We start from the raw sequence: 26,482 nt of genomic DNA, 5'->3' as shown, positions 1-26,482 counted from the left end.
TTCGTTACTTTCCAGCTCCCATCCACTGCAACCTCACATCTACTTGTTATTAAAGAAGAAATAAAAAGAAAATACGTGACAATGGGGAAAGTCATTTGTGCATGCATTAAAAAAATGTGCCTTGTATTCTTCTTTGAACGAAAGATTCAGAAAACGAAAAGAAACACTGGGTACAAGATATGATTTCAGCATTTTGGAGAATTTACACAGCCTCCCTTTTCAACCATTACAATTTAGACCCATGATGGGTGACCTAAAGGTTTTCACAAGTACTTCCCTTCAGTATTTTTCTATCTTCAATTGGACCACACGCAGGAATGAAAACATATCTTGAAGTAATTTATTTCAGTAGCTTATTAAATAAACAGCTTAGCATGTGCCTCTTAGAAGTTAAAGATGCACTACTTGAATGCCTAGATGATTTTGTATTATCAAAAGTTTCATGGATGACACAATTATATTCTCTCAGGGATTTGCATCCCAGGTAAAGAGGATAAGGTCCAAAACTCAGTTAAATCCATGAGAAAAGAAATCATAATGGTGAAGAAAAGGAGAAGAAGTGGTATAATTATATTCCAATTGGAGAGATGAAGCATTCATGAGAATTCCAGATGTGTACTTCAATGATAGAGATAATTCATTGGTGCTAGAAATTAAGAAATGTGAAAGGGGCACACAAACTACCTTGAAAGAGAAGAAACAATGGTCAGGGAGGTTGGTGAAGGAGATTATTGCAGTCACTTTTAGCATGCCTGTGCTTTTATTTTTCATGTTGGTGATTTCAGTGTATGTGACCATTTAAGGTCACTTTACAGCATGCATTAGTTAAGATTTGCTAGGCTACAGCTTACCAGCTTGAATGATGTCTGGGCACTAAATGAGAGCAAACTAATGCCTGCTAGAAGGTTTCGGTTTCAGGAGTCACATAAATGAGTTTTAACTACGCAAAACGAGTGCCATTTCCGGAATTGTTAAGTATAGCATCCTTTTGTACCAAAAAGCCAAAAACAAGCATTAGACAAGTAATTTTGCAACGATGCGATATACAAGTCTGCCTTTAAGATTTCATCATTCAAGCAAACAAACTAAGGACAGCTTATGATGGTGACTACCTGATATAAGACTTCAGAAAACAACCTCATCTTTGAAATAGCTCCGTATTTCAAAACTACCATGTCTGATGTAAGGACTTGTTTTTGGCTGGTGATAAAACGGTTAAGCAGGCGAAGGCGGTGATTTGAACCTGCCTGGCTTCGGGTGATCCAGCAGTGTTGGTCCTGGAATGTAAGGTACGAGAGGAGTGCCATGCTCGATTGGTCTGGATACTATGGTGGCAGTAGATTTCGGAGTTGGATCAATATTGCTATAGCCCTCCATATTTATGTTGTCCTTCTGAATCTCTTCACTAGAAATGCGCTGACTATAGCATCCCTCCTGGAAATAGAGAAATAAAAATAAATAACCAGAGAATCCATTAATCTGACCTTTAGCACAGTCTAATGTATTTAAAGAAACTGGATTCCGCAGCCTCCATGCAACAGCACAAACTAATGCTTTCTTGACAGCTTCACAAATTCATCTGTAGAGTAAATTTAAGGTTGAGTCGGAATTTAAAGAACGAAGCATACCTTTGGTTCTTTGAATGATGTTGTAGCTGTTGTGCTATCTTCAGTTTTGGAGAAATTCAAATCTGGGTTTAATTCGATATAACAGAAATGATCAGAAAAGAGACAGTATTAAACTTCAATTAAGAATTTGAAATTTTTTGTTCGTCACAGGTCATGATACGAAAGTCCGATGAGCTCGAAAAAATCAATTTCACATGACATCTTCCTTAATATGGAAAGGTAGGACCACTGACCACTATATTAACTTGGTGCAGAGCTCTTCCAGCTATGCAACTAGGTTATGCAGAACCATGACCTGACATGTTCATTAAGTTTAGACCCATGTAAAGTTCAACCTGAGATCCAGGTAAATAATTGCAGTAAAAGTATATGAAAATAGACATGCTCTGATAAGAATTTGTGAAATGAAACACGAGACTGGCAAGCACAAATTTAACTTTGCATGGGTTCTGTGGCGTGTTAATGCGTGTAATCATGAAAAACAGATGAAATAATATGCCTGATTTTGTTAAGAAAGGATAAGGTGATTACAAGTGAAGGTTAGTCCTTAATCATCCTCAAGGGACACACCGGAGTAAATGGACTTCAGCTAATCCCATCTTCTACATGATTATCAGTGGTCCAGTTTGGTAAGTGTGAGGTAAAATCAGGAATCATTATTGTCCTGGGTCAGGTTTCCTATACAGAGATATATCAGCCTTGCTCACGTCCGGTTAGGGCAATGCGGTCAAGAACAGATGACCTAAGTAAAAGTTGGCAATTTCTCTTTAGCTCTACATGGATGATTATAGTCCTTCACGGTTTGGTGCTTCTATGTCTGTCGGTGCAGAGCATGTCATGAGTAAGCAAAGTCTGCTCAATTCGCAAACCTAAGTTCTACATGATAGCACAAAAAGATGTTAGCATCATCAGGATCAAGACCGCAACATATGTGCTTGTTAAGCAGCTAAAATGGAGAGGACAGCACCCGCTGTAAAGTGATGTTGATCATACAATACCTCATGGTAGGAAAAGGTAATGATAATTGATAGGGAATTCTTCTGGTAAGAGCACCAAACCGTGACATGCTCTGCACCGCCAAAGTGAATTGAGAAAGTGAGATTAGAGAACCGATAGTAAATAAATAAATTTTACACTATTAGAGTACAATCTTCATACACACACAGTGAGAATTTACAAAAATTTCGGATAGGATTGGCAACGGGTATAGTTAGGTTGGGTTTGAATTTAAAATTATATCTAATTTAATTTTTGATATTTTACAAATTAAAATCGACCCATTTAATTTTTTTAAAATTTGAGCGGGTTTAATATATTAGGTTAGGCTAATTTGTTTTTGAATATTATAGATAGTTTATATTGCTAATTTTCATAAATTTAATCATTTAAATAAATGGACTAAAATAGAAAAATCAATTGCAATGAAAAAACAAAATATATAACAACTAAAAAAAGTTGAGTTGAATTTACTAGGTTTTAAAAATTTTAACCCTCACCAATGTGATATCCATATCTTAAGTTTTTTTAACTTATTATTATCTGAAATATATATATATATATATATATATATATATATATATATATATATATATATATATATATATATATATATATATATATATATATATATATATATATATATATATTATAAATGAACTGATTTTTTAAACAACCCTAAAATCAACAACGCTTAAGTACCAAAAAAAATTCTCTCGGCCCCCTCAAGTTTAAGCTATATAAATTAATGATAATTCTGAATACATTACTTAGTAAGAATGGTGAAACTAGATCATGGTCCTTTAATTGCAAACCTTGCTATCAAAAGAAAACAATTGGTGAATGCTTACTTTACTTTATGATCGCAAGGCACGTGCATAGATGATGGACGGTGAAAAGGAAATTGTTGGGAACAGAAGGTGATATGGCCTAGTGGTCCAAAGGGCTCATTGCTTGAATAGTAATGGAGTTTGCAAGGGAAAGTTCATCATCACCAGAATAGGGTTTTGCAACCAAAAGTGAGTCCCATATACAGTAGCCTAAACTAGATGAATTAGTGCTAATAAATCAATCATGAAAATCAAGAAACTCTTCTTCTTCTCCTTTTTAGCTTGTAAGAGATGACCAAAACAAAAATAGTGATGCCTCAATTATTGATATTGATGCATATGTAAAAGCATTCTAACTCTCTACTTCTACCTTAACAACTGTTACAAATACAGCAAGCTTGTGGCAGAGAAACAGATGGAGATATGGCAACAAGGAGCGAACAAATTATAATTGTATCTCTTGAAAATTTACTTAGAATATATATACGAAAGCTAGAATCAAATTTAATGGATTAAAAGTACTAAAATGAAACTATATAAAACTTGGGTTAATAGAGCTTACCATGAGAAGACGAGTAAGTGGAAGACAAGTAGGCAGTTCCAGCTAGGAGGATCAGAGCCCAGAATCCAAACACAGACATCCTTGCCATGTCAATAATCACAAATGAACAAATTGAGATTCCCTAAATGCCAGTGGCAAAACGAACAATCTAACAGGGGGTTTGCTGTTTGGTAACTCTAAAAGTTGGCCCCTTTACCTGTGAGAGAAGAGAATCGAGTGATTATGAACTTTCTGGTGCCGATTTCACGGTCTTGTTGTGAAAAAGGAAGGCATATGGAAATTGTGCAGACAGTCGAAAAGACATTATTCATCAGTCTTTAACAGTCCTGAAAACTGAAATGAGCTTCCTTCGTTTTCTTCATCAATTTCTCTTTAATAGAAGTTTTTACAGTGTTACACCTGACAACGACGCGTGTTCTTTGCAGGAGAAAAATCAAGCATTTTGCCTTTCACATTTTGCAATTTTTATACATGAACTCCAAAGTTAGCTCTCTTACATTATGAAGCATTTATAATACTGCATTCCCCTTTCCCAGTGATTGTCATCTTCAGTGAAAAACACAGTTTCCCACTGATCATCCTTCCGAATACATCGGAGGATCCTAAGGATCTTCCAGTACCGGGAAGAATTTAGATCATTCGGATGCAATTTTCCGAGAAGACTTGATCAATAATCCTGTAGAGCGCTTGATTTGCTTCAGTATTGTTTAGGATATAGTCTCTGACCTGCTCCGTTTGGTAGATGCTAATTTACAAGTGAAATCAATTTATTAGTCCTAAAAAAATTGGCACGAATTCGAGATCGCGTTGGTGAGTATGCCCTCCCTGCATACCTCACACATTCAAGATTCGTTGAGCACTCGAGGGTGCCAATCAAGAGTCCTATCTGTGCCTGGATAGCATAGAAGAGGTCACATTCTCCTAACAGATCACGCCACGAGTTATTGCATGCATATGAACACCTCTACTTTAAACCTTATAACAGGATCAAGCGGAGGGAGAAAAGAGTGGGAAATTTGACAACACCCACTGAACTCCATCAAGGTTCGCTTAAAGGCTTGTTTGTTATAGCAACACTTACATCTCTTAATTACACTGTATGTAATATTTGACAGTTGAGCAGACTCAAAATGTACTTTTTGCAGAGCAAGGATGAGCTTATATCTTCCCCTTGCTTCAAAAAAGTGCCTGAGATCACCCCCTACATTACCATGGAAAGTAGGAAAGAGAAAAAACAAAAGTAGAGGCCATTGATATGTTCACCGACATTTACAATGCAGCCTTACCTTTATTCTTCTCAAACTTTATTCTTCTCAAACTATACGAGGATCGGTGCACCCCACCAGCTGTAAACCATGATTGAAGCACCCGAATGATGGTAAAATCTCAGTACCCAAAGATGGCAGCTGCCACCAGATCATTTAACAAGCATTGTGATGCGGACAGGTGCATGCCAGAGAATTCAAAAGAAACGCTTGGATTATAACAAATCAATTATGAAAAGGAGACCGATAATGCTATAGGAGATTATTCCAAAATATCATCAATTAATTTGAAAATATTCCATTTCCAACATCAATCTAAGTTCCACAGCAAATCAACTACCCAAAACATTGTCTTAATAGTTAATTCAAACATAAAAATTATAATCAATCATACTTGTGCAAAACACATTTGCTGGTCAAGTGGTACGGAAGCTATCTCATACTAGTCTAGTGGGACACGAGGTATCTTCTACTGCATAAAACAAAAGCGAGCTATCTTCTGCTCGTCTAGTAGGTCACGAGCTACTAGCTCTTCCTCAGCGGTACTGCCAAAAAAAAAAAAGCATAGAATGAAAACGATTATCAACAACCTATAGGCTAATCAATTAACATACCAAACTAGATTACAGTTCAAACTAGATAACTTAAGGCTAGTCAATGAGTTTACCTTGATGAATCCAATCTCCTTGGCATTGCTACGGAAGCACTGTCTGCAGCACATTAGCCCATACTTCCTGATAATACCATGGGGATTCCCACACACGCGGCTGATAAATCAACAAGAAAACAACATGGCATACATCAGAATCCATAAACCAACATTTCATGCTTTTATCTAAACCATCCCGGTGTCACAAATAAGAAGACACTAACAACATGGATCCACTTTGAAACCCTATCCAGAAATTATTGATAAAATCAATTATAACAAACAGCGAACTTCAAAATTAAACCCTACCGACCACATAGCTAAAACCATCATCTTAAGCACTGGATGATAGTGCTCATAAACGCTAAATCATCCAAAACAGGAAATAGTTATTTCTGGGATATCCAAACACAACAATAATAGATCCCAGTTACATAATCAAAACATGACAACAACAGGTCAATTTCCTACAAATAATATAAAAAAGCAATCTTTCAGAACTAACTGCACAGTGAAGAAGCATATGAAGGAAAACTGATAGAACCCTTTTTATCATAAGGTAAACAACATAGGTTTGATATCAGATTATACTTTCATTTTCTCGTATCGATTACCAGGTGCGAGAACCAGGGCCGTAGTTCTTGGGGTGAGAGTTCCAGACATTAGCGTGACCCATCCTTTCTGTTACTGATCGCTAAAGCTTACGCTAGAGAAGACTTGAAAGCATGGAACTCGCGGGGCGCTTATGAGCTCGGAAAGGAAAGTGACATTTTATACTGGCGTTACAAAACCCTAGGTTCCCGGTGTGTCAGACGGGCCGTAGAATTGTCTGGTTTGGGCCTTTATGTGATTTAGCCCATTGAGTACTAGCTTAGAGCTGTGGGTCAGAGGCTCGAAACCCTCTGTAGCAATCACGAAGGCTTTTTAGCCCTTTCTGTATTGATCCGCTCCCAAATAAATTTTGATATTATTATGGTAGTAAATTAGATTATTTACAAGAGATTATTGCTTATTCTTTGCTTTAGTGTTACCAGCCCAGCTGATATTGCGGATCCATTTTCAAAACTTATGTTTATGTTTTTTTGAATATATATTTAAAACAATTTCAATGATTTAAGTTTTGGAATGAAGATTGTTTTTCTTCCGTCGGGATTTACTTTTATTATTTATGCACTTTTTATTTTGACAAAACTTTCAATATTTTACTTAAAATATGTCTATTTGAACAATAAATTAATTATTTAGATTTAGTTAAAAATTATACTTTCTTAACCAAACCAGTTATTTTACATGACTGCGTGAAAAATAAGAAAATAATTATTCAAGAAAATAGTATTAAAAGTCAATGATAAAATAAATATAAAAAACAAAGAAATAAAGCTTAAAGACTGAAAGAACAACTGACAACTACAAGTTTAGTATTGGCAAATTGTGAGCTACGGGGGGCAAAGTGGAATATTGTTGAATCTACAGGGTCTAAAATATAGTTCACCCTAAAAGTACGTTAGCACGTGACAGCAGATGGTGTCGTTTCAGGCATCCTCTTGGACCTTGCTCACAAACTCCAACATCAGAAATATCAGAAGACCTTGCTCACAAACTCCAACATCAGAAGACAGACAGACTCCTGAATGGCAAATCAAGCTGGTGCCTCTTCCTCTACTCCTCTGGTAAGCCCAAAAAAAAATAAAAATTAGAAGATTTACAAAAATATATTACAATTTCTAGATATTAACCCAAATAGAGAATTGTTAAAAATCTTGTTTTCGAAGCATTAGATTCTATATTCTAACCAAGCTCTGTGAATAACAATAGGAGCCGGGATTTGAAAATGACGAGAACGATATGTACGGTGCAGAATCGGGTTGGGTCGAAGCCCGAACATCATGTGATCACTTGGCTTCTCTGTCTTCTGATCTTGCTCACATACCACCTCCCGATACTCCTTGCAACAGGTAATCTTTTCACGCTTTCTCTCAAACCCTGACATTTATTATTTATTTATTTAATAAAAAAATAATACTTGTAGACAAATCAGATGTTTCAAGAATTTCTGATTTGTTGAAATTATTTTGATTACATGTTTGAAGGTGCCAACATCCAAGAGAGAACTGGTTATGCTTGTCGTGTAAGGATGTACTTTGCAGCCGTTTTGTGAACAAGCATATGTTGCAACATTTTCATCAAACCAGCCATTGTTTGGCTCTCAGTTACAGGTATGGCATGCGATGCGAGTATTGCATTTTGTGGCGGTTATTGCTGGTTTGCTTGATAATTTCCAATCGGCTTTGCGCCTTTCTTGGTTTGGAATTTGAATTTGGTTTGCTTTTGGTTACAGTGATCTATCGGTTTGGTGTTTTGCTTGCGACTCGTATCTAGATGCTCAAGTGATTATGCAACTGAAACCTGTTTCTGAGATTGCTTATATATTGAAATTTGGGGAGGCACCTCCATCTCGTTCGGTTGAATGTTCAAAGGGTAATCAAGCCGAGGGTGGTGCATCATCAGACAGTTAAACTGATATCTTAGCAATCGAGGCTGGGGTTCTCTCTTGAAAGTTCACGGGGTAATCAAGCTGAGGACCCATCATCGGTCAGCTAAATTTTGTCTCTTTGCTTCTGGCAGCGGTTCTCTTCTTTATTTTTCTTTCCTTTACCACCTTGTATTTCAGGGTTCCACGGTTGGTTGGAACTTAACTGGGTTTTATGTTACTGTTGAATCAAAATGCAAAACAAGAAACCTTGATTATATCTTGGTCACAAGCAGTTTGTGAATGATTTGATTTTTCTTATCTTACTACCATCCATTGAAAGCTACTTCTATTTTATATATTCCGTCTTACAAGAGGAATTCTCTTGCTGCTGTGACAAACTATCAAGCTTTACGAGTGTTAAGGTCAGCCTTAGCAAGACTTCCTCAGTTACACGGCCCACCTTGATGAATTAATTGTAGTAAGTTCGATGCAACGTGAAAAGAAATCGAGACAGGGAACCTTGAAAAGCCTACCGAGTTAAATTGTCTTGCATCTAAATGCTAGCACCAGAGGACATTCAAAATTATGGATCAAAAGTTGAAGCAATACAATCAAATGGATATTCGAACCGTTATTGACAAATTTGTATTAAACTATGAACTCGTAACATGGTTTTTCAATTTCAGTATAGTAGTACAGAGGTACATTAATCTTCATCGAGATTCGTAGTTCCTTGTACATCACATGCACGTTGCTCACATTCTAGCTTGCCCCACCTTGCATCAACTCGTTCACAAGGGAATACTAGCTTACCAAGGCTGTTAAAATCACCCGCATGTTAGCAAGAATAAATAATTTTGCCAGGGTGGTTAAGCAGTTTGTCTACGATCAAGACCAAAGGTAGAATTGACATCTTAACTTACCTTCTATTAACTATATTATGCACATGGCACAGCCATTGCGAGAACTCAGCATGAGATCCGACCTGTACAGGATTTACTCTGCCAAACACATAAAAACACATACCAGCCATAAGTAAACTATCCATTAAAAATGCAGGCTGTTCGAAGAGGCTTGCTAGTCGTATAGAGTAAAACCGCACCACACCCCCTTGCCGAGGTCAAGATTACAGTGATCAATTATAGGCCCCACTCCTTGTCTGTCTGCTCCACCCCCCCCCCCCCCCCCCCCTCTGTAGTTTATAGCATAATGGAGAAATCAGATGCAATAAACTGTCCATTATAGAAGAGTATCAAAGAGAAATTGGACGGGAAGTATACTGAAGCAATGTGCAGAAAAGAACCATTTCATAAAGAGGGAGCATCAACAGTAGACAACACCTGTAGTCTAGAACACGCTATTATGGAAAATGGTGGGGGGTGGGGGGGTTTGGGGTGGACAGCATCAGTATACCTTAGAACTTCTTTAAAGTGATCTGCACATCCCTGGCAAGGGTACATCCGAGATAAAATTGCCATCTGAATGCCAAAGCAATCCTGTTAGTTGATCTTAAAAATCTTATAAGCATACTGGAATGAATTCACTGCTCGATTTTAGACAGGATGAACAGGGATTGAGTGAGGAGTGAAATATAACACATCTAGTTATAAATGGAATGAACCACAATGGCAAGGCAGCCTGAGCTTTTCAAGCACACAAGAATGTGCCATTTGCATATCAGCTTCCTCTAAAATGGGCTGTTCATGTCCAAAGAAAATGCAACTGAAGATGGTGGAGACCTCAAGATCGGCTGGCCAGGTCTAAATACAGTTGAGTCACATCGGTGGCAACTACTAGAACAGTAGAACAGGGCATGATTCAGCTACTAATAGAACCTGCCCAAGCCACAGGTGTACACTTTTGGTCGGGACAAGTAAAGTTGTAAAGTTATAGAATCGCCTGCTCTTTGGTCAAGACAAATCATAGACTAGTACTCAAGATCAACTTTGGTTTTTCTAATATCATTAACAAGGTTCTCTCTCTAAGTTCTTACTGTGTCATGGATTGTTCCTGGTTGATTTACTATTTCCACAAGACTCATCCAAAGCTTCATCTAATTAATAATTGAGAGACAAAATTAATTTATGTAAGCTCAAGAATGATAAATTCACCAGTTCAAAAAAAGAGGGAAAAAAAACAAAGAAGAAGGAGAAGAAGAAGAATAAAAATAAAAATAAATTCATGTGTTTACCATCAAATTGGAATAGTTATTTTGACAAATAGTGTCACTGTGAGAAATATTGCAGGAAGCAAGTATAAAGAGTTACCAGTTCTTTTACGTCCTTCTTTTGCTGTCTAGTTGGATGATCAGGATACTGAGAGAAAAGGTTTAAAATTATCATCAATAGAATAGTTAAATTTCAACAAATAAATGTGCAGGGCATTTAGAGAAGTAAAGGAGTAAAGCTGCATTCTGGGAGTACCTGAGCAGCAAGCGTGTGCAGGAAAGTCCAAGTAGCTCTTCCAAGCTCTTCTTTAGTCACGGGAGCAGCAGACTTTTCCTGAACAAATAGATAATACAAGTTTAATCGAGCATACTTGTTTATATAAATGGCAGCCCCAACAGATGGCAACTAAAAACTACATGAGATTGAGGAATTCTATGCTAGTTTTTGACACCTCTACCCGTATTTTGCAAGCTTTAAAGTTCTCCTTTAATAGTCTAGTTTCTGCAAAGGAAACCTATGCTGGAAAACTAATCCTCAAAAACACAATAATCCATTCAGGACTTTTGCCAGACAGTTTGAGGGCTTTAACCTCCTTTCCATAGAAACCAACCAGACACACATATCGGAAACTCAAATTCAAATTTGATGAAGGTTAATGATTATCTAAGGCGAGACAATGAACGGGGTACCTTGTTAAGAACGTCTTTAGGCTGGACAGTGGAAGTGTCTCTGTTTGCTGGGTATATTTTGGATGATAGATGTGATGAAGGCGGAGAGAGAGAGAAGACAGTGTTTTTGCTCGTGGATGAAGATGGGTTCTGAGGTTGGCCTGTGAAATTAGCCAAATGTGTTTGGATACAATTTGAGACCTGCTGAAAGAGATGCTGCAATGGATTGTCAGTCATGTTGTTGCGGACACGAGAGGGCGGGACAGTAGAGAGTCGGAGGAAGGATGAAGGGCTCGTTTGGTTTGTTTACTTTGCAATGTTAAGATGAATCTAATAATATAAAAAAAAAAAGATCATCATCGATGAGAGAATAAAGTTACATGCATTGTCATGAGCCACAGTGGCTTGTCCACACGTTCACATGTAAGATACATGTGCTAACAATTTTTTTTCATTTTTCTCCACTCTGATCCCTAAATCTTATAAAATTATCCAATTCAGTCTCTAATTTTGAATTAACAAGAGGGAAGAGGAAATAAAAAAAAAAAAAATTATCCATCTTCCACAAAACATTATTAATTTACAACATATCTTACTCTCATGTTTAAAGAACTACCCTTGACTGGTAAGAGAAATTTAAGGGAGTCCCCTCCGTCCTGAGTGCATTGCTCTATAATATATATAGATTAAACACTCATTTCAAAACAGGGCTTTGTCCTAGTCATTTTGGAACCAGATCCTTCTTCATAAATTTCTAGTAATCTTATTGATTAGCATATATTACAAATACACAATAACTACCTCAAAAAAATTGAATTCCACGCTATTTATACTAATACACATAAATTGTTAGTATGACCTTTACCTTTGCATGCCATTCTGATCAATGGTAATCCTGCCAGATTATCTCCTTAAATAGCACTTATCTTTCTAATTATTTACAAACATCAATTTTCTTAACAATGATATAGCAAAACACAACAATTAATAATTTATTTTTTATTATTTTTTCATAAAATACTTTTCACGTGATGAGATAACATGATAAAGGTTTATAAACATTTCTAGCCACCTTGTTAACAAATTTTCAAGAACTTGACATTGAAGATCACATCACACATGGCTATTCTATTTTGTGAGCTCTATTGGTTATACTTTCATTCCCTCGCGTGGGTTGCTAATTTAATTATCAAATGGTTTTTTATCTTGCAGGAAATAAGTTCAAAGATAAAGCCTATATTTATGCCATTTAAACCCAGAGCAGTCATGAAAAGCTCAAATTTGATATAAAATTTTGATTAATTCATTAGAAATAATTGTTGCTAGTTGAACGATAAAGTGTTTACAAAAAATGCATGGAAACATTTTGATGGTAAAAGAAAATAGCACGTTAGTGAGATAATTTATGAGCATTGCTTATTCCGAAAGGTAAAGGACTAGATTAACCCCGATTGATTATTTTTTTTTAATGTTGATGTGTTTTTAGTATAATGTGAAAAAAAAAAAATTTTAAAACATACATGTTATATCGCTAAACAACTATTTACAATGTTTTTATTAGTTGGAAAAAAAATCATAATTTACCTATAATCTGCAAAGGGCTAGATTATCCGCGATTGATTTTTTCTTTTTAATGTTGATGTGTTTTTAGTATCATGTGAAAAAAAAATACTTTTTAAAACATACATGTTATATCGATAAACAACTACTTATAATGTTTTTATTAGTTAGAAAAAAAATCATAATTTACCTATAATCTAGACAATTTTCAATATATTGATATCACTTTATTTTATTGAGACTTCGTGAGCAAAGGTGAAAATCATAATTTACCTGTAATTTAAATAATTTTTCTAGTTTTCTCCTTTCTATTTTGTTTTTAATAATCAAAAGAAAATGAAATAGAACTTTTTTTTTTGTTGCTTGGATAATGACAAGTCAATATTTTTATCATTTCGTGAAAAAGTCCAAGTTTTTGTTTAGAAAGACTGAATATGTATGGATACATCCACTTGCTAAGCCTAGACAAGTAGTGGACTGGCGAGCTACCTAACTTAGTGTCCTTGTATCAACCACATGCTGAGTCAAAACCAGCAACCAGCAAGCTGTTATATCCAATATATTTAAATTCAACCACATATTAAGCCTAAACAAACATGTATTCAATAAGTCAGCAGATTCAATACCTTTAAGATCAGCCACGTGTTGAGTTTAAATAAACATGGGTTCGACAGGCTATGACACCTAACATTTTTAAACCAGCCACATGATGAAACCAATTGAACATGAGTTTTACGAGCTGGCAAACTCACTACCCATAAACTTGGTTGCGCCAAATCCAATTGATATGAAAGTTGTTATAGGCCATATTAGAGTCATAAGATTCTATTTATTTATTTTTAAGACTCTTAACATAAATGTTTGTGTTGAAGATGTTTGTCTTGTTTCATTTATGGGTGTATAAAAACTTTTTCAATGGTCTGTCGTACTTTCATCTAATTAATAAAAGGTAAGAGATATTTGTTTTTTATTAATATTGTATAAAAGATATTTATTCTTTATTAATGTCATCATGAGAAAATAACTTTTCAACCCCTCTACTCCATAAAAAAGATAAGATTTAGGGATTGTAAATATTCAATGACTACATGTAAAAGCTTCATAATTTCTATCTTGTAAGTATTTATATTTTAATTCTCATAACATTTATCATATAAAAATAAAAAACAAACACTTTTATTTTTAGACTTTAGATGTGATTCTCTTATTAAAAAATCATTAATTTTATTAACTATATATCTTAAACTTATCAAAAGAATAAACTATATTTTAAATGATATATGTTGGAGGAGATACTAACTCTCTCTCTCTCTCTCTCTCTCTACACACACACATCCACAACAGATAATCTCATTACCTCGTTACCAATATATTAGATTTTGAAATATCATTATACAATAATGATGTCTCTTATACCTTTCAACGAGACATACACTAGGATTTTTGTTTTCGGTAGTGTTGTTACCGCTAAACGTTAAAAGATATGCTTGAGAATTTTAAAGGAGAATCAGTATCTTAAATTGAAAAAAGATTTTATTTTTGTTCGCTTGTTTTGAACGACTTTATAAGGAAAAAGACCCCCTTTTTTCTCTTTCTCTCTTTTTTTTTTAATGTTGATCTGTTTTAGGTATGTTGAACTCTTATTTATTTGACGCTGTAATGCTGAATTGTTGATCAAAATCAGGGATGTTCGTATATACTTGAACTTTAAATTAAAATTTGTGGATTTTGTTTAAAATAAAATAATATTTAAATAAATATTAATAATATTTTTTCTAAAAATATATATCTCTTCGTTATATTAAAAAAATATTTTTTTGAGTTCGAATAATCATTATGATCCACACTGCAAATATCAAACAAAACATAAATATAATTGTTTATAGTATATTATTCTATCTTATCTTATACCTACCACACTCCATTCATAAAATATAATATTTATTTATACAGCCCATGCTTATTATATTTATTTTAATTAATACTGTCATGCGTATCTATTACTATTTTTTTTATTAATGTAAATGTCCGCGCCAGTTATCACTTATGCCCCACTGCCTCCATGCAAGCAGGAGAGTGGGGGACGGGGGTTACAACCCCTCCAAAAGGTCTACCTTCCTCGCGTTTCCAAGATGAGAAAACGATCGATAGGAAGCCACCGATGCAATGATAATGAGAAGATAACGCGACGTGGGAGCACAAATTCTCGGGTTTACAAAGACAAGGCGACCAGGTCTTTCTGTTCTTTGCATCTAAAGATCTAATTAGAGAAAGAAGTTCTACGTTGTTTATCTTGAAATTCAGATTTCAGGAACAGGTAATTTCTTTTACTTTTTATCGATTGGTATGGAGAAACTAGCTTCATAGATCCATAAAGATCTGAATTTTAGGTGAAACCCAGTTAAACTAAGTCCAGGGTCCCAGTTTAAACCTCCTCTAGATCCTGTTCGTGTGGATGGGTGAAGAGGGAAGTGATGCAGAGAACAAAGCTAAAACAAGTCCAAAACTAACTCTATTGCCTCTTATTGCTTTGATATTCTATGATGTATCTGGGGGTCCATTTGGTGTAGAGGATTCAGTGAGGGCTGGAGGTGGCCCTTTATTGTCTTTGCTTGGTTTCTTGATATTCCCTTTAATTTGGAGCATACCAGAAGCTCTAATCACCGCAGAGCTGGCCACGAGTTTCCCTGAGAATGGTGGATATGTTATTTGGATATCTTCAGCTTTTGGTCCCTTCTGGGGTTTCCAAGAAGGATTTTGGAAATGGTTTAGTGGGGTTATGGATAATGCCCTTTACCCTGTGTTGTTTCTTGATTACTTGAAACATTCATTTCCTATTTTTAACCAATCAATAGCTCGAATTCCTGCTCTTTTAGGCATTACAGTTTCTTTGACATATTTGAATTACAGAGGTCTACATATTGTTGGATTTTCAGCAGTTTCCCTCGCTGTTTTTTCACTTTGTCCATTTGTTGTAATGGGTCTTCTTTCCATTCCTCGAATTAGGCCTAAACAATGGCTAGTTGTAGATTTTAAGAAAGTAGACTGGAGGGGATATTTTAATTGCATGTTTTGGAACCTGAATTATTGGGATAAGGCTAGTACTCTAGCAGGGGAGATTGAAAACCCTAGCAAGACATTCCCAAAGGCACTTTTTGGCTCTGTGATTTTGGTGGTTTCTTCATACTTAATTCCACTTCTTGCTAGCACGGGGGCATTGAAGTCGCCTTCTAGTCAATGGAGTGATGGGTACTTTGCAGAAGTTGGGATGTTGATTGGAGGGGTTTGGCTCAAATGGTGGATCCAAGCAGCCGCTGCGATGTCTAACTTGGGATTGTTTGAAGCAGAAATGAGTGGTGATGCTTTTCAACTTCTTGGTATGAGTGAGATGGGAATGCTTCCATCTATATTTGCTTCAAGGTCAGTCAATATGTCTCAATTTTTTTCTTCACTGATTTGAATTCCAATAATTGCTGCTTTTCTTTCTGATTCGAAATTAATCTATTATGAAGCAACACAAGCAAAATATCCTCCATGATCTATTTCAATTATTTCAGAGACAATGTTATCAGGGCGATGCTAAGGCATAAATGCTGCGCATCAATTTATTTTTCAGTATTTGAAATTCAAGTTTTGTTATATTGGCCAAATAAGCCCTATTAGTGCACCTTAAGGATGCGGGTTCCTAATCAAATTGATCGAACCATTATGCTTTCCAGGTCCAAACTTCAAACACAATCAACTAGACCATAAATATTGTGTAAAGTTTGTTCAAAATGGAAAAATTTACATCATTTGAGTGCTTTAATGTGTTTCTGCAGGTCCAAATATGGAACTCCCACCTTTAGCATTTTGTGCTCTGCTACTGGAGTAATCTTCCTCTCTTGGATGAGTTTTCAGGAGATCCTGGAATTTCTGAACTTCTTATATGCTATAGGAATGCTCCTTGAGTTTGCAGCTTTCATAAAATTGAGGATAAAGAAGCCAGAACTCCATAGGCCTTATAAAGTTCCCCTGCAAACATTTGGTGCAGCACTGCTTTGCCTGCCTCCTGCATTGTTACTTGTTCTGGTTATGTGCCTGGCTTCTATGCGGACATTCTTAGTTAGTGGTGTGGTTATTCTTCTGGGGTTCCTCTTGTATCCAACCTTAGTTCATGCCAGGGACAGGAAATGGGCCAAATTTGATACAGAAGAAACGGGATTGCCTTCCAATACATCACGGGAAGAGAACTTGGTTTTCCTACATCCGCAACAGCAGGTAGCAGATGAGGCTTCAGTCAGCCTTCTTTCTGATTTGCCATCAACAGAACTGGGCCAGGAAAGCTGTGAAGTTTTGGTGGAAGGAGTTCTAAAATCCGAATGAGAATCCTTGTATATTTCTGTACTGGTAATCATACACAAAATTCTGCTCAACACTACCATTAATTTATAAAATAAATTTATGATCTTCATGACTTGTAAACTGTTGCTATCATAAAGTGCCATATGATGTCCTTGAAGAGCAAAAGTATTTTGATGTCTTGTTAGGTGAGTTTTTCCCAATGAGCTCTTGGAAATTCTGTAGAACAGTTCTTGCCACCAAGTAACTTTACGGCAGAAAAGGGCGTGTTTAAATTTATAGCAAACAAGCTTTGAGCCTTCGTGATTTGAGATCAATATCTGCACGACTGGCAATTGGAAATGATTTCTAGTGCTTTTGAGAGAGAAATTTTGTGCTCGGTGATTTTCCTGTTGGCAACCAAGTGATACTTGGAAGAAACTTTTCAATGAACTGCTGCTGATTGGAAGATCTCTTGTACGAGTAATTGTGTTTATTTTTTAAAGTATTTTTTATTTTTAAGTATATTAAAATGATATATTTTTATTTTTAAAAAATTATTTTTGATATTAGTGTATTAAAATAATTTAAAAATACTAAAAAGTATTAATTTAAAAAAAATAAAATAAAAATAAAATTTTTTCAAAAGTATTTTTAAAAACACAAAAATAAAAAGATTTGCTTAAATGAATTGTTATAATTTAAATCAATTTATTTATCTCACGGGTTAAGATTCTTGTACTTAGTCCTAGTCCATGTATTTATTGTATTTAAAAATTAGGCAAAAAATAAAAATAAAAATAAAAATAAAAATGCTATGTTTCCTTTAACCCAAACCAATTTCCATAGGTAGACCGAACCTAAACCTAATTAACCTGGATTCTAACTTAAGCTTAAAATGTAATCAAATTGATTATTCATTAATAACCCCAATTTCTGATTTGTTTTTAATTATATCGTAATTCAGTTTTATTAGGCTAATTGACTGATTATTAGCCTTAAACCTTTAACCCAATAACCTATATAAAAGATTTAGCCCAGCCAAAATTTTCATTAACCAAACTTTTATTTTGATGGGTTTCAATCCAATCCTAGACCAATTTTAATTCAACCTAAGATTAAAAACCATAGAACCTTAACTAAACCCACGCCTAATTAATTTATTCTGGCACAAAATATAAACCAACCCAAATAAAAATATATTTACGCTCTTATAAAATCATAAAACAACAAGCACACTTGTCATAATCTAGATATAGACTTAATTTTTAAATTCCCATAAATTAATATGGGCAACCATGAACATAAAATTTACATGATCAATAAAGAATTTACAAAAATAATATCTCAACCACCAATACAATATTAATAAAAAATAAATAAAAATTTAACTCATAGCCTGAATTTGTTAGACACCGCACAAACCATGAAAATGCTAAATCATTGTCTCGCATTGTTAAGAAAAATCCACTATTAGTAATATAGCATATGTTATATTTTTTTTTATGTGAGCGTTCGAGTTAGCTTGTGCATACCAAAACTAATTTTACAGTTTATTGAATATCTTGTAAATCCAATGAATATGTAAAACATCATAAAAATAATAAGCGTGAACATGAGGATTCGAAATCATGAGCAGTAGAAGAAGATAAGCTTTTTCTACGGCCAAGACTCTCAGTGCTGCTATGTTTTTATATCTATGCATGAGGGATGTATTTATGCTGTAGCCAGGTGGTGAGAGTCAGTTTCTTGTCCATGGGAGGTCACGAGTTTAAGTCTTAACAGCCACCTAATAATTTTCAAGCAGTGTTATAATCCATACATAATGTAAATTCATTTATTATATTATTCTAATGAGAAACTAGATAATCAAATAAAATCATTAAAATATAATTTAAATTCATAAAACTAAGATTAAAAATAATATTTGAATCGAAAAACATGAAAGTTTCAACTGATTTCACAATGTAAAAATTAATAATTGATTAAGAAAAATACACACATCCTCTTCTTTGTTTTTTTTTGTTTTTTTATCTCTGAACAATAATTATATTGTTGCCTGCAAAATATACTGCAACTAATTTTTTCAAGTAGAGATAAAGGTTTTAACATGATATATTTTTAAATATACTGCAACTAATTTTTTCAAGTGGAGATAAAGGTTTTAACATGATATATTTTTCTATTAATTGTGACTTAATGGTACACGTATATACATTGATTATTCTTTTATTAAAAATAAAGAGGATTGTGATGTTGTGGTCCTGGAAAGAAATTTCTTATATCTATATCCAGGTTTGATTTTTTATGTGCATGTCTGTTATTCCTGCGATGTTTTACTTGTTTACTGGGTTTGCAAGGTATTTAGTGGGTCCAAGAATTAGTTGTGATGCATGTAAGCTGACCTGGATACCCCGAGTTATATAAAAAAAGATTTTATTGCTTTAAATAAAATAATTATTATTATGTGTGTATATACATGTACATGTACATAAACATATAATTTTAAATGAAATCCTATTATGTAATTGATTCATTAACAACTCTTAGTGGCTATTTGATAATGTAATTACGTGTGAGATTGAGATTGAGCCATAAAAATATATATTTAGTTAAGGTAATACATGGTTTTGTTTTGCTGGAACCCATCGTAAATTGAGGTCGCACCTGATGTTTAACCAAAACAAAAAATTTAAGCTTTGCAAATAATATCTTATCTAAGTTTTTCTAGAACAAAAGGTAACATAAGGAAAAATAAAAATAAAAAATAATTGTTTAACCGAGGCCAACACAGGAATAAAAAGAGGCACCACCGCCTATCTTTTTCGTCACCACCACAAGAACCACATCGAGTCACTTTTGACAATAATAACAACACCATCATAGGAAAATAAACCACGCAAGGTAGCCTGCTCTTCCCCTTTTCCTTCTTCTTTGCTACATATCTTCATCTTCATTGTTGATGGTTTGACAGGGTCCGACCCATAACAAAATACATTGGACAGGCTCTGATCTCGTAAAAATAAAAAAATTCAACAAAATTTCTTAGATATTGTGTTTTATTAAAAAAAACTAGTGTTTAACATTATTTAATGGCACTACATAATTACATTAAAAGAAAATCACATGATGACATAACATTTGTAAAATTTGATCATAATTCCAATTTTATTCCTGATGATATTTTACATGATATTGTTGCATGCTAAGAAAGCCATGAAAACTATAGTCTTTATCGTATGCAATTCATACACGATGAAATTATATATAGTTTAATGAGACAATAAAAAATAATATTTATATAAAACATTGTTTTTTTCATGATATAATTAATATTAGTAGTTAAATCTATAATATTTCAATTAAAAATCATCAATATTAATATATGTTTTGTGATTATTTTATAATTTCAATTTGAAAAGCATTCTTAACTAAATATATTAAACTACTTTTTATTCAACCTTAATTTCAACAATGTTTTTAATCAAATATATATTTTACAAAATCAATCTCAATTAAAAATATTTATTATAAAATAATTTTTTAAATCATAACCATAAAAGCTAATACAATTACAAACGTATCTTTAAAGTGTTTATAACTATGATATTAATTATTTTTAAAAGTGCTTTTTATTTTAAAAAATTATTTTTAATATCAGTATATCTTAAATAAAATATAAAAAATATTAATTTAAAATAAAAAATAAAATAAATTTAATTTTTTTTAAAATATTTTTAAAACACAAATTTATAGGAGATATTTCCGACGTATATAACACAGCAAACAAACAAGCCCTCTCTCAAACCACACGTGTGTTGACTCGTCTTAAACCGACTCCCAAGCCCACCAAAGCCCTTTCGGACATTAGTCTGCTTCTCTTTAAAAAAAAAAAAGACTCCATCGATCAACCTGAAAAATCCTTACATGGCTGGAGAGAAAGCACAAAAAGAAAGAAACCCAATTCATAGTATGGTACGTACTCCACGCCATCTCATTTCAATTCTCAATTTTGGGTTATTTATTTTCGTTATATCTCAAACGGGTTTACTTTTTTTTTTTTTGTTGAATTGTTGCTTGAATCTTTCCAATTTCATCGATTTTTGTTTCTGGTACTTCTGTTTATTTAATGTAGAATTACACAGTTTTTTAACTTTGTTTTTTTATTTTTTTTATATTTTCAGTTTGTGTACCTTTGTTTTAAATGTTCAAGTTGCATTCCTTAGCTAAATTTATACTTGGGATTTGTTCATATTTCATTAGAACTAGAAAATAACGTGTGAGATTTATTTGAATTTTGATGAGTTTTTGGTTACTGTGCTGATGCCTATAGGGTTCTGGTACAGGCTTTGGATTTACGAGGAAGCGTTGCGAATCTTGTGATGTTGTGGGCCTTGCTTTAAAGTTAAGATTTTAACGAGGATTAAGTAGTTTTGGGTGTGAAAATGACCGTGTCCAATCAAATGTCTATGCGAATTAATACTTTAGAGCTCAAATCCTTGATTGTTAAAAAGATTGGGCGGCAAAGAGCAGATAAATACTTTTATCAGCTCACAGGATTGCTTAATTTAAAGATTACCAAGTGTGAATTTGATAAGTTTTTTGTTGGGATTATTGGCAGAGAGAATATCCCTCTTCATAACCGCTTTATTCAATCCATTCTCAAGAATGCTAGCTGTTCAAAAGTTCCACCATCCAAAAGAGCTCAAAGAGCAGGAAGTAACCTCACTGTTACAAATGGATATCAGAAAAATAGTCTTCAATCACTCCATGGGGATGCCTTTCCTTCTTCCCCACGCAAGGGAAGGTCCCCTGTTAATCGAGATTGCAAGTTTAGGGACCGCCGAAGTCCTCTGGGCCCTCTTGGAAAGCCTCAAAGTGTAGAATGTGAGGAACTGAATGCAAGGGGACAAGAACAGCAGAGTGCAACAGAGTTGCTTTCACTTGGTAGTAGACCTCCAGTGGAAGTTGCTTCTGTGGAAGAGGGAGAAGAGGTTGATCAGATGGCTGGAAGCCCCAGTGTTCAGAGTAGAAGCCCGGTCACTGCTCCTCTTGGTATTTCCATGAATTTTGGATCTCGGAAAGCTCTTTCAAATGCTTCTTTATGCAATAATCACCTTAAAAAGACTTGTCTGAACAGTGGTGAACTACCTGATACTAGATCATTAAGAAGTCGGTTGGAGCAAAAGTTGGAGATGGAGGGCATTAGTGCGTCTTTGGACTGTGTTAACCTGTTGAACAACGGGTTAGATGCGTATTTAAAGAGGTTGATTGAGCCTTGTATGGCTTTAGCTGGTTCGAGGCATGGAAAGGAGTACTTGAAAAAGGCAAGTGGTCAGTTCATTCCTGGTTTGAATGAGATGTTACCGGGGAAATACATGCAAAGAGAGACAAAATCAGTTTATGCATCCATGTTGGATTTTCGTGTCTCAATGGAGTCAAATCCCCAGATACTCGGAGAGGATTGGCCCACACAACTCGAGAAAATCTCCTTGCATGGGTTTGAAGGGTGATAAATACTGTCTTCACAATAGCTTTAATTGGTTGATGAAATCGGAAGTTAGTTCCTAGTCACATATACATCGATAATTGGTTTGCTTTACATCGTATATGCCACTGGAATGCTTTTTGGGTTTCCAGCATTAATAAAGTCGTGAATAAAGAAGCCAGTGCTTCATCGTGTTATCTTGGTGCACATAGCCTTGACTGCATCTCGTGCTGTTGCTCCTTTAAGTTATGCACCTCTGGCTTCTTTGCAAACGTTCTTAGTTAGTGGTGCAGTTTTTCTTCTGGGGATCCTCCCTTATACTGACTTTAGTTCGTGCCAAGGACAGGAAATGGACCAAATTCGATACAGAAGTACCAGCGGTGCCTTCGTATACTGGTCTACAGGGACAACTGGGTTGTGCCAGAACCACGACTAAGAAGCTGCCAATGAGGCTTTAGTCAGGGTTCTTTTCATTTCCTCATACAAAAACAGATAATGAAGACTGAAGTTCAAGTGGAAGGAGTTTTTGAAGTCATAGTGAGAAGTTCTTGTGTACATTAGTTCTGTAAATCATTTTAAAATTTTGCGTCAACGGGGTTGCCAATTCAAAAATGTATAGATTATCTGTCTGCCTTGTAAAACTGTTATTCTGATAGTGTGATGTTCTTGAAGTTATTTTCGATGTCTAGGCTGGATAGTCTTTCTTGACGAGTTGAAATCCTAGGAGAGACTTCTATGCCAAAGGAAAATGAGATTAAGATGTCCATCTCTCCATGATCCTGCTACCTAGTTGCTTGAATGCAGGAAGGGGGTATGTTTAATTTAGCAAAAGCCAATTCCAAGTGATTTCATCACTTGACTGGCTGCTTGGAAATGCTTTTGCCGTTTTAACATTAAAATATGTTCTTATTTGTTTCTCAATAAGTAAGTTTTTCTTGCCCCGCCATAATTGCAGGACCAGGGATGCCTGGTAACTTTCTTTTTCTTGCCCCGCCATAACTGCAGGACCAGGGATGCCTGGTAACTTTCCATCAGCTCCAAAAGTATGCCGCTTGTGCATTTTTCCCCACCAAAGATCAAGTTCCGTTGGAAAAAAAAAAATAGAAACAGTGTCTCGTGTACAGATCAACCCAATCTACATCTTTTCAGGGATAAATAATGCCACTAGCTGGATTACAATATAGACTGGATTAATTTGTTGAAGAATATGCGGGACATAGACCCAAAAATTCTATAGGAATTGCAGTCTGAAGTTTTTGAATATTTGTGAAATAAATTATTCATGTACAAAGATTCGATCATTAGCAAACCAGGATAAATTCAATCTCGGTTCATAAAAGTGAATCCAAATTACTTCTTTACTGCAAAAAGATGTATGCATGAGGATTTTTCTTTGATTTTTCCTTTTGTTTTTGCTTAGGAAGCAGAAAGCCTTTTAATTTTCACTTGCATGATCCATGTTTAGAAAACGAAATTAGCCGAGACTGCCAAAAATCAGCAAACAAACAGGCCTTTAAGAAAGTGCACGTGACGTGTTGTGGTTACTTGTGTCTTGAAAAGCCCATGAGCTATCCTGCTGCCTTTGGTCTGTTTTTAAAAGACACCCAACAAAAAACATAACAAAAAAAAATATAAAAAAAATAGACAAGGGATCGTTCACCGGAAAAACCTTCGGACAAGCACAAACATTGGAAACCCTAATCCCAATTCGGTACGTATCTCATTCTACATTTTTTTAATTCAAAATTCACCATTTGGGGTTTCGATTATCATTTAAATGGGTTTCTGTTATTTTTCAACTGGGTTCTTAAATTTCCTTTATTGTCTTTCTATTTCTGGAACTTCTGTTTATGTAGTTCTTAAATTCAAGTAATGTATTTGTTTATTATATTAACTGTTTTTATTTGTGAGCATCTTATAATAGAGTTAGAAGCTGTGTTTTTTAAGCTGAATCGGTACCTAGGGTTTGCTAATGCTTGATTAGAACTAGAAGAAAAAAAGTGCGAGCTTTGTTTAATTTTGATGTATTTCTGGTTACTATGCAGATGGGAACGGTGCTTGGGAACTAGGGTTTTAGGTTTTGGATCTTTGAAGAAGCACTTTAATGATGTGGGCTTTGCTTCAAAGTTTCAAGGTTTTGGATTTGGTGAAGATAAATAATTTTTGACCGAGTGAAAACAATGGCATCGAATGAAATGTACAGTAGAATTGATACCTTAGACCTCAAGTCTTTGATTCTTAAAAAGATTGGACATCAAAGAGCCGATAAATACTTTGATGAGCTTACACGATTGTTTAGTTTGAAGATTACCAAATGTGAATTTGATAAGCTTTGTATTAGGATAATTGGTAGAGAAAATATCCCTCTTCACAACCGCCTTATTAGATCTATTCTCAAGAATGCTTGCCTTGGAAAAGTTCCACCACCCAAAGGTGTAAGAAAAGCAGGAAGCAACCTTACTGTCAAAACCACAAATGGACATCAGAGAAATTATCTGCAGTCACTTTACAGGGATGCCTTTCCCTCTTCCCCTCGCAAGGGAAGATCCCCTGTTAATCGAGAACGCAAGTTTAGGGACCGCCCAAGTTTTCTGGGCCCACTTGGTAAGCCCCAAAGCATGGCATGTGAGGAATTGAATTCAAGGGCCCAAGAGCAGCAAAGCGCAACAGAATTGCATTCACTTGGTAGCAGACCTCCAATTGAAGTTGCTTCTGTGGAAGAGGGAGAAGAGGTTGAGCAGATGGCAGTAAGCCCTGGTGTTCAAAGTAGAAGTCCGGTTACTGCTCCTTTTGGTATTTCGCTGAATCCGGGTGGATCTCGTAAAGCTCTTTCAAATATTTCTATAGGGAGCAATTACATTCCTGAGACCTGTCTAAACAGTGGAGAGCTGCCAGACACTAGATCATTAAGAAGTCGTTTGGAGCGTATGTTGGAGATGGAGGGCATTGGTGTCTCTTTGGACTGTGTTAACGTGCTAAATATAGGGTTGGATGCGTATTTGAAGAGGTTGATCGAGCCTTGTATGGCTCTAGCTGGCGCAAGGTGCGATAGTGAACAGTTGAAAAGGGCAAATGGTCAGTTCATTCCTTGTCTGAAGGAAACATTACCTGGGAGATATGTAAAGAGACAGACAGAATCAGTTAATGCATCTATGTTGGATTTTCGTGTTGCAATGGAGTCAAATCCACAAATACTTGGGGAGGACTGGCCTTTGCAACTTGAAAAAATCTCCTTGTGTGGTTTTGAAGAGTGATTAATACATTTTCACCATTGCATTAGAAGTTACGCGGTTGATGAAATGGGATGTCAGTTGATAGCCACATGCATTGACGATTCAGTTTTTTGAATCGATCATATACTCCAATTTTCTCTCTACTTGCGTGGAGTTTCACAGGCAGTCCCAAAGGGAATAATAACCTGTAGAAGATGTGGTAATCCTAGGTCAGCTTGACCTGGTTGCCTTTAAATGTCAGCCGTCATAACTGTTGCAGGAAACATGTTTATATAGTATAATGTAATACTAGATACAGGTTAGAACTAGGTATTTTAGGAAATTTACACAATTGATCAACCAATCTCTTGTTTTTTGCCTCCCTGTAGTGTACTGGGTTTTCAATGAAATAAAGCTTCCTTGATTTAGAATGCTGTTTACTGTTGTTACTTCTGTTGGTATAAATGTATTTAGGACTTCATCTTGGATAAATTGTCGCTTGTTAACATAATTTTATTTTCCATTTAAGCCCCGTATCCTTACATTTGCTGCTATCCGTATCCATAATGCTGGAGACTTGGTATCGAATTTGGATGTGAATTTCTGGATATTAAATCCTGTTATTCATAGGAAGGTCTTAAACCATCTGCCAATGGTCGGTGA

At 35.0% G+C, this 26,482-nt stretch overlaps 6 protein-coding genes across 11 annotated transcripts; 4 read left to right on the top strand and 2 right to left on the bottom strand.

Moving 5' to 3' along the window:
• Nucleotides 1-1,026: 1,026 nt before the first annotated feature.
• Nucleotides 1,027-5,754, bottom strand: LOC105108958 (uncharacterized). Of its 5 annotated transcripts, none has more exons than XR_839148.1 (4): nucleotides 4,017-5,754; nucleotides 1,862-1,923; nucleotides 1,629-1,690; nucleotides 1,027-1,434 (listed from the first exon to the last, which is right to left on the bottom strand). XR_839148.1 is itself a non-coding variant. In XM_011003489.1 (3 exons), the coding sequence occupies exons 1-3, from the start codon at nucleotides 4,102-4,104 to the stop codon at nucleotides 1,216-1,218; spliced, it is 369 nt and encodes a 122-aa protein (XP_011001791.1). In that variant the 5' UTR covers nucleotides 4,105-5,754; the 3' UTR covers nucleotides 1,027-1,215. The 5 variants fall into 5 exon arrangements, 1 of the variants encoding a protein (XP_011001791.1); XR_839147.1 differs by lacking the exon at nucleotides 4,017-5,754 and adding an exon at nucleotides 2,160-2,185; XR_839145.1 differs by having other exon boundaries at nucleotides 1,629-1,923.
• Nucleotides 5,755-7,518: 1,764 nt separating this feature from the next.
• LOC105108950 (histone deacetylase-like protein) lies at nucleotides 7,519-8,704 on the top strand. The gene is made up of 4 exons (XM_011003477.1): nucleotides 7,519-7,600; nucleotides 7,746-7,885; nucleotides 8,021-8,146; nucleotides 8,269-8,704. Exons 1-4 carry the CDS (start codon nucleotides 7,562-7,564, stop codon nucleotides 8,444-8,446), a joined length of 483 nt encoding a protein of 160 aa, XP_011001779.1. The 5' UTR covers nucleotides 7,519-7,561; the 3' UTR covers nucleotides 8,447-8,704.
• Nucleotides 8,705-8,923: 219 nt separating this feature from the next.
• Nucleotides 8,924-11,572, bottom strand: ERV1 (Erv1/Alr family protein). The gene is made up of 6 exons (XM_011003464.1): nucleotides 11,261-11,572; nucleotides 10,827-10,904; nucleotides 10,671-10,718; nucleotides 9,817-9,881; nucleotides 9,327-9,404; nucleotides 8,924-9,221 (listed from the first exon to the last, which is right to left on the bottom strand). The coding sequence occupies exons 1-6, from the start codon at nucleotides 11,474-11,476 to the stop codon at nucleotides 9,110-9,112; spliced, it is 597 nt and encodes a 198-aa protein (XP_011001766.1). The 5' UTR covers nucleotides 11,477-11,572; the 3' UTR covers nucleotides 8,924-9,109.
• A 3,263-nt stretch (nucleotides 11,573-14,835) lies between these two features.
• Nucleotides 14,836-17,465, top strand: LOC105108933 (probable polyamine transporter At3g19553). Of its 2 annotated transcripts, XM_011003453.1 has the most exons (3): nucleotides 14,836-16,219; nucleotides 16,621-17,203; nucleotides 17,308-17,465. In XM_011003453.1, exons 1-2 carry the CDS (start codon nucleotides 15,255-15,257, stop codon nucleotides 17,162-17,164), a joined length of 1,509 nt encoding a protein of 502 aa, XP_011001755.1. In that variant the 5' UTR covers nucleotides 14,836-15,254; the 3' UTR covers nucleotides 17,165-17,203; nucleotides 17,308-17,465. The 2 variants fall into 2 exon arrangements, with proteins under 2 accessions (XP_011001755.1, XP_011001745.1); XM_011003443.1 differs by lacking the exon at nucleotides 17,308-17,465 and having other exon boundaries at nucleotides 14,837-16,219; nucleotides 16,621-17,258.
• Nucleotides 17,466-21,442: 3,977 nt separating this feature from the next.
• Nucleotides 21,443-23,282, top strand: LOC105108924 (uncharacterized). Its single transcript, XM_011003430.1, has one exon. It carries the CDS (start codon nucleotides 21,565-21,567, stop codon nucleotides 22,630-22,632), a length of 1,068 nt encoding a protein of 355 aa, XP_011001732.1. The 5' UTR covers nucleotides 21,443-21,564; the 3' UTR covers nucleotides 22,633-23,282.
• A 901-nt stretch (nucleotides 23,283-24,183) lies between these two features.
• Nucleotides 24,184-26,254, top strand: LOC105108916 (uncharacterized). Its single transcript, XM_011003421.1, has 2 exons — nucleotides 24,184-24,318; nucleotides 24,653-26,254. Exon 2 carries the CDS (start codon nucleotides 24,788-24,790, stop codon nucleotides 25,859-25,861), a length of 1,074 nt encoding a protein of 357 aa, XP_011001723.1. The 5' UTR covers nucleotides 24,184-24,318; nucleotides 24,653-24,787; the 3' UTR covers nucleotides 25,862-26,254.
• The last annotated feature ends 228 nt before the right edge of the window (nucleotides 26,255-26,482 follow it).

This window comes from Populus euphratica, unplaced genomic scaffold, assembly GCF_000495115.2.
Source record: "Populus euphratica unplaced genomic scaffold, PopEup_1.0 scaffold3.1, whole genome shotgun sequence".
Lineage (NCBI taxonomy): Eukaryota > Viridiplantae > Streptophyta > Magnoliopsida > Malpighiales > Salicaceae > Populus > Populus euphratica.
The sequence above is the reverse complement of the archived record's forward strand: the minus strand, read 5'-3'. Positions and strand labels throughout refer to the sequence as shown.